General features: G+C 43.7%; 1 protein-coding gene across 1 annotated transcript in view; it reads left to right on the top strand.

Annotated features, from left to right (window-relative positions):
- The first annotated feature begins 5,691 nt into the window (after window positions 1-5,691).
- Window positions 5,692-7,629, top strand: part of UFL1 (UFM1 specific ligase 1) — a 195,768-nt gene continuing 193,830 nt past the window's right edge. Inside the window, exon 1 of the mRNA XM_029595397.1 lies at window positions 5,692-6,059. Coding sequence (XP_029451257.1) covers window positions 5,983-6,059 — 77 coding nt within the window. The 5' untranslated portion in view covers window positions 5,692-5,982. The remainder of the gene's footprint in view (window positions 6,060-7,629) is intronic.

Genomic DNA, 7,629 nt, shown 5'->3' with positions numbered 1-7,629 from the left:
AGACCTTTCCAACCCCTCATAAATATTTTTTAATAAAAATTCTTTTCAACATCGAGTAAGGCGATTTCCATTTGGCGTGTAGGTTTATTGAACAATATTAAACATTAAAAAATACCTTATAAGCTATAACAACTCAGCATAACAGCGACATGGAGTTTCACAGTGAGTGAACAGTTTGGTTCCCTTTTTGATTATTTTTCATAAAATTAATAAGGCACAAGCATATCAATTTTAACATGCACTTTACCAAGTAAAACAGCTTTAATGGGATAAAAGTGCCCAAACCTCAACAGAGATGTGAGTTTCAGAGATGCTTGAGTCTGCTGCCTCTGTATCTCGGGGCCTTCTGCCAGAGTTCAGGAATTTTTACAGCCAGTCTGGGACCTGACCAATCTCTGTTTTTTCAGAGAAACAGGGAAACACAGTATCTCACCGCAGGGAAAGTGTACGGAGAAGAACAGGTGTCTCAGGGAGAGGCTGGCCAGGCCCTACTGACCGGAAGGATTGATTCCAGGAGTTTTAGAAGTCCCAGGAGTCCGGAGAGTGCTGAAGGAGAAAGGGTTTCTTAGGAGAATCAGAGTCTTATGGGGTCCAGAAGCCAAGGAGATCCCTCATCTGATGGGATGAATGTACGAGGGAGATGTCAGAGGAGAGACAGAGGCTCTAGGAGAAAACAGAAGAGAGAGCAAGATTGAGGGCCAGAGAAGATTCCACCTTCTAGAAGGTACAGGGATAGCCAGGGAGGAAGGGCAGCTGTCCCAAAGACCTTACCTTAGTGGGAAAGAATATGTGAGACTGTTTGGCTTTTTGGTGTATTTTTCAACTTTGTGTTGCTGGACTGCACTATCAACTGGTGTAGTGCTTTATAATTTGTTTTTCTTGCCACCAGTTTGCAGTAAAGACTTAGTTTTGAACAACAGAGCTGGTGTGATGAGTGGGGTTTTTGTTTTGGGTGTGCCTGTACTGGTGTGCAGAAGAGTCCCAGAAAGAGAGAAAATTCTAACGGCCTTGAAAAGACTTTATTTTCTCTTCTCTGCAGGAACCCAGGGAGATAATGGGGTCTTGTGTGGTCCGTGGCTCTCCCCAAGAGCTAACTGGGATGGGAGGAGCTATATGGGAATGAAGTCTGGGGTTTATACAGGGTAGGTCAGAATTCCAGTGTGAACCCTGCGCCTCAGTTTCTACAATACACTGAGATCACAGAAATTCTCCTAAGAAAGGGTGCAGAGAAGATCTAGGATATTTCCCCTTACCACGGTACTCACTATAGAGAAATAATATTTAATTCTAGTGTCACCTCAGAAATAGCAACACAAACTCTTTCTCCACTATCAGGAATATTGTGTAATAATGCAAAACCCTGAAAAAAAAAATATACTCGGAACCTATAGCAAACCTGCCATACCTGGGGCAGCATGGTCAGGGCTGACCCTGTTTTTAAATTGATTTCAGTTGTTTAACCTCCAAGGAGATTTTTCAGTTACTTTTAGATATGGGAGTTTTATTCCACCCTCCCTGTCTATTCAACTTTTAAGTTCCTGAACCTTAAAAGGGAGAGATCTCTTCACTGAGAAGGAACTTGCGGATTATCAGTATCCAGAGGAGAAGGCGAGAAAGGAGAAAAAGAGTTGGAATGGACCCACAGGACAGCCCAGAAACAGCTTCTGGAGATTTGAAGAAGAGGAGTTCCAGAAGTATCATCCTGATACTGAAAAGGAGAGAAGGACTAGTGCTATTCAGATACTTTAAGGAGAGGAGACAGCAGATAAATGATTGTCACATGAATTCCATCGTTGATATTTCATTTAAATTGGTAGGGAAGCAATCAACTTGCCCTATACCCACGCATGGGGAAGTACATAAGAAACTCCCTCAGAACACCTTAAGGGACTAGCCACAGCTATCTGACCCGGTCCTCCTTAAGACCCAACCCAGGAACATATTCTGGGACCAGGGAGGATTAATTCACCCTAGCATAAGAAGGCAGAGTCCAGAAGGGTGGAGGAGGCACCAGGGAGAAGGCAGAAAGTTGGCCTATGCCAGATTTACTTATGTTTGACTGGTTAAACAAGGAACTGCGGAGGAAAGTGACCTTTGTGCTGGGTATTTGTTTTTGCTTGTAAATAAAGCATTTTGTTTGTGTGGAACCAGTCACAGTTTGGCCTCCTTTCCAAGCAATGGCCACTCCCAAGTGACCATACCATGGGAGGGAAGTCATCAACCTAAAGACTATATCAGTTGGTTTTACCATCATACGCTTTAAACAAGACTGTAAGAAGTTACAAATTTATTTTAAAAGCCTTTATACCAGTGGTTCCCAACCCTGTCCTGGGCCCCCCCCAGCCAGTCAGGTTGTCAGGATATCCACTATATCATGCAAAATTTCTCTTATACATATTCATTGTGGATATCCTGAAAACCTGGCTGGCTGGGGGGTCCCCAGGAAAGGGATGGGAACCACTGCTTTATACTATCAAAAGTGACCAATGCAGCTGTAAAGAACTTGCATTTCATCATTTTACAACCTATCAGTAAAAGTATTGTTGGAAACCACTAAAGCCTTGATTGTGTTTCTTTGCTTTAATGACTTTGACGCTTGTCTGTGCTATTATCATCACTGCAGTATACAAAGACTTTACAATGAAATTTAAGTGTTGCAGTGCAAGGGCCTTGAAATTAATCTTTTCCCCCACTCAGGGAATCCTGCAGTTTAAGATATTTTAACATTATAAGAAGTTTACCACCTGAAACTGTGATTTGAGATATGGCCTCTGATACCACTATCTGGGTAAAACCAGCCAAGAGGATACAATTATTCTTCAGTGGGACCTTGAAGAAAATAGAAGACTCAGTATATGAGCTGGAAAGAGCTTGGTCCAAAGACCTTAGGTTTAGACAAGTGAATGAGCTTTGAGTCGTTTCTTGTTGAGTGCAAGTCTCTGTTGTGGGCAAGGACCCTTGGGCTGAGGTGGGGTTGGCGCATCCTGCAAGAAGGAGCCCTGCAGGTCCTCACCATCAGCTGGCGGAGTTGGCTGAAGTGAAGGTTTGGGAGAGGAGATGTGATCCTGCTCAAAGGTGGCAGCTGGGACCTAGGGAGAGATTGACCAGGCCTAATCTGAGAGGAAGGCCTACAGGAAGAGGAAATTCCTTGGAGTTTGGAGAGCAGAAGGGCAAAGTGTTCCTGAAGAGCAGCAGATTCTGAGAAGCGGATTCCCTGGAACCTGAGAGATGAGTGTACTGGAAGGTGCCAGAGGAGAGAGATGCTCTCTAGGAAAGTCCAGAGTCAAGGACTGATTAAACCCAGTTCAGCCAAAGACTCCAGAGAGAAATGGAGAAAAAGAAACAGAGAAAACTGAAAGATCTGCAATACCTAACAGGTACTGGGAGGACCCAAGGTTACAAGCTCCCAAGAGCCTACCTGTTTGGGAGGGAGTGTGAAACGAGACAAACTTATTTTTGTACTGTGAATTTGTGTTAACAGTACTTGTGCATTGTCTTGTATTCAATGTCCACACACAGTATTCGGCATATATCCTGCAGTGTCATTGAGCAGAAAATTATTACTAATCAGGCCATCAGTCAGGGAGCTATTAAAGATATGGACACTGTTCTAATGTGCACCCCTGACGCAATCCTTTGTGAAACATAACATTATATTGGGGGCATTGTGACTGTTTGGTGCTGCTGCCATTGCTTCCAACAATAAAGGGAAGAAAGAAACTAATTGTATTCTGCACTTAAAAATTTAAAAAATAGAAAAAAAAAGACAGGTTTTCTTGTGAAAGTAATGGACCAATGATTAAAGAAGTCTTGGGCATTTTGTGCTTAAGTTAATTGCACGTACGGCTGTTGTGAAGGTCCCATTTCAGCTATTTGTTTGCGGGTATGCAGAAGAGCTACAGTGAAGTAAAACCCCTAAGGCCTTGAAAAAACTGAACTCCCCTCCCCCCACCCGTGCAGGAACCCCAGGAGGTCATGGGGCCTTCCATGGCCTGTGATCCTCTCCATATGCCCAAGAGCTGACTAGGACAGAAACTGCAAGTGTTTTACCTGCAGAAATGGGCTTTATAAAAATTGCCTACCTGATTTGCAGATAAACTTACACAAGTTCACCAATAAGCTTACCCGGACTAAGCAGAAATTTCCTGGGGCTGAAGTTGAGGAGGGGTTTGGACTTACATAAATACTTTTGAAGTACGAGTGTACATTTTCACAAAAAAATGGTGCAGGCATTTTAGCAGTGGAACTGTCTGTGCAGGTAGATTTGGTGGGGTAATTTTCAAAGTAAACTTACATGTGTTAAGTCCTCTTTGAAAACTAGAATAACTTTTGAGTGTGTTTGCTGGCCAACTGATATGTGATGTTACAAAATTATCCCACTTCTTTGTGTAACCCCTGGGTTGAGGACCTAACAGGAGTCCAAGGGCCAACTTCAATTCCAGGGCTTAAAGTGTCCAAACTTCCTATGCCTTCCATAAGCCCATATTCTACAGAATTCCCTGTCTGTGGAGGGAAACTGAGAAACTTCTCCAAGGCCCTTCTCCAAGTACAGTAATAATCATGCTGGACGATGAATGTGGATCCAACATAATTTTACTGACAGTTGATTTTAAAGTGAAATATATAATAATTTGTAAGTCCTTGTTCAATACAGCCCATTACATAAGCATCTTCCAATAAATATGTGATTCTGTACTGATCTGATCTTTTGTTTCCTTATCCCATCCCAATTTCAGGAGCAATTTTGGAGCTTCCTCCCAAATTAGTGGCCATGATACTTAAGTCAAAGTCCCATTTCTCATACCTTGTTTCAGATGTCAAAAAGCCATCTTTTTTAGGCTACTTTTAAACCTTAAGCCTAATTGTCTGCCTTCAGCTTCATTAACTATTTAATTTTAACCATTGAATCTCCAAACCTCTTGATCTGTATGTTTGCCTTGATGATTATAGTGTAAGCTCTACTGAGCAGGGATTATCTTTTAGTGCTATAGAAATGTTAAGAAGTAGTAGTAAAAGACTTTTTACTTCTTATCCAAATTCTTCCCAGAATATCCTGATAATACTGTAGTGTCTAACACCAAATCTTCTTCTAGGAATGAATTAAAACCCATTCCATGCATGACTTCTGAAGAGCCACTGGGTGAGAGACTCCTTTAAAAACACAGTCCTCTCCAGATCATGGCAACTAAATTCCCTTCTCCAGATCATGGCAACTAAATTCCCTTGCCCAAGAAGAATTTAGTTGTCTGGTAAAATGAAGGACTAGTTTTCAAACCGCAAAGAAAAGAAAGGAAGGGTGAACAAAAACTTATTTCAACAAAATGACACACATGCCCAAAAGGTTATAGTTTTCTTTAAAATGTGGAAAAAGACACCCCCTTCTACCCTTTTCTATGCACAGGGCCAAAAGGCCCTCTCCCAAAACTGGAGCAGGAACAGCACTATCTTGTCTCACAAGAAGTTGAACTAAAAAATGCACACCTTCTCTAGATAATACCAACACAGCCGCCCATATGGGACAGCTGTAATCCCTTTGGAATGCTTTTGCTGTACCTACACAGATGGCATGCTCTGCTTAAAGGAAAAAAGGGTAGGGCTCTGTACCTGTCATGTGGTTCTTAACTTTGGCAACACATAAGCATGTTCTTGCCAATAAAGTTACCTGATTCTGAATCTGATAACAGCTCAGCGGTCAGCTGAGGAAACTTTATTGGCAAGACAGTTTGTGGGTGCACTGCCAAAGTGGTCTGTAAAATGAAAGAATTACAGCCTGGGCAAGACAGATAAAGCCAATTATTAAGTCTAGGGGTGAGAAGTCCTCATTTGGAAGATTTCTCCTGGCCTGGCGCAGCAGCAATAGCGTAGAAGTGCTGCACAGCGGCGGTTTGTCCTCTGGTGGCCGCCGTCCTTGGGCACGCGCTGTGCTGACGTGGGTCTCGTCGCCCGGGTAGCAGCGGAGGTCGCCCGCCCGTCCGTCCCACCATGGCTACGGGCTGGGAAGAGATCCGCCGGCTGGCCGCCGACTTCCAGAGAGCGCAACTGGCTGACGCCGCTCAGAGGTGAGGGGGGATATTCCGAGCTAGGACTCCAGGAAAGCGACACCGTCAATAACCTCCTTGTTCTGGAGAGGCCCCCGCCGCGGCAGTGTCTCCCGCAGCCTTGGGACCGTGGCTGGAGCCGCGGGGAAAAGTCCCCAGCGCTCTCTCTCCTCCGCCCGCCTGGGAAAAATGAAAGGCTCGCTCCCTGCTTGTGCTCGGGCTTCAGCTCAGCAATCCTTGCCTGCAACCCGTCACTCGTGTCCAAGTGCTGCCCCTAACCCGCGGGACTCTCTGCTGGTCATCTGCCTCCCCCCCCCCCCGCTCCCTTTAAATAAAAGCCTGAAATCCCCCAGCTCGTGGGGACCAAATAGACCATCGTGAAGTAAGAGTCAGTGGGACTTTTGATTTCGGCTGTTAGAGAAATTGGGTGGCCTTTTGGTTGCCTGAGTGTTTAAGTGAATTGTTTCCTAATTATTTTAGTAGCTGGACTAACAACTTGTCGTTTACTCGTGAGCCCGGGGATGTTTTGCTGTATACCGCAAGATTGTTAATGTATTACCGATTTCTTTATACGTTTGATCGATTGTAGTTTTTATTTTTTTATTTTTTAGGATACTACATGTACTATTGTATGGATGTATTACATTATAGTTACTGTGGTGAATTGGATTATTGCACTATTTTGTACTCTGCTTTGGATTTAACCTTTTGCTGTCCCATGTGGGGAGCCTCATTGTTACTCTCTAAATAATACGAATTTATCCAAATATGCCACATAATTTGTAAATGTTAACTCTTGCCCTAGGAAACTGAAGGATTTGGCTACTTTCTTTGGTGAATGTATGTCAAATGATTACTCCACATGTTACTTATCAAAATCTGAAAGTTAAATGCTTCCAAAAGGTTATTTATTTATTTCATGTATACTACACTGTGTGATCAGTGACAGACAAAAAAAAATAGGTAAAAAGAGCAGTTTGATAATAGTTTAAAACAGTATGTTATATTATGGTAACCTGGGCAGTAGTGGCTTGGAAACAGCCACAGATATAAGGAGAGAGATGCTGGCTGTTCCTTATTTACAGTTTATTTACAGTGGAAAAATCAAAACAATCAATGCAGCTTAACTTCAGGTAACACACAGTCTTAAACATAACAAATCTTAACATACAAGGGGGCCGATGCAATAAATTTTGCAAAAAGCGGGCGCTGACTTTTCAGTGCCTGCTTTCTTAGTACATGCATGGCTCCTGCAAGGGAGCGCCATGCAGGGGCGGATTGGGCATCCCCCGGTGGGCCGGTCACTCTGACCACGGAGTATCTCCTGGGCCGGCCTGGGTGGAAAATCCCCAGGCCGATCTTTACCCAGAATCCGCCCCGGCACCATGCAATATGCAGATTAGGCAGTTGCGCTAGCAAGGATGCGCATCTCCTTGCTGACGCGACCCTGCGGCTGCTGGTTATGAAGACAGACACCAGTAAACTTGATGTCCGTTTTCATTACTGGCAGACGGCCGGTTATGAAAACTGAGGCCGAGTTTACTGGCGTTGGTCTTCATAACGCGGTAGTCTGCCGAGGCATTTTATTTAT

This window comes from Rhinatrema bivittatum, chromosome 3, assembly GCF_901001135.1.
Source record: "Rhinatrema bivittatum chromosome 3, aRhiBiv1.1, whole genome shotgun sequence".
Taxonomy (NCBI): domain Eukaryota; kingdom Metazoa; phylum Chordata; class Amphibia; order Gymnophiona; family Rhinatrematidae; genus Rhinatrema; species Rhinatrema bivittatum.
Note: the sequence above shows the minus strand (reverse complement) of the source record. Positions and strands in the feature narration are given on the sequence as shown.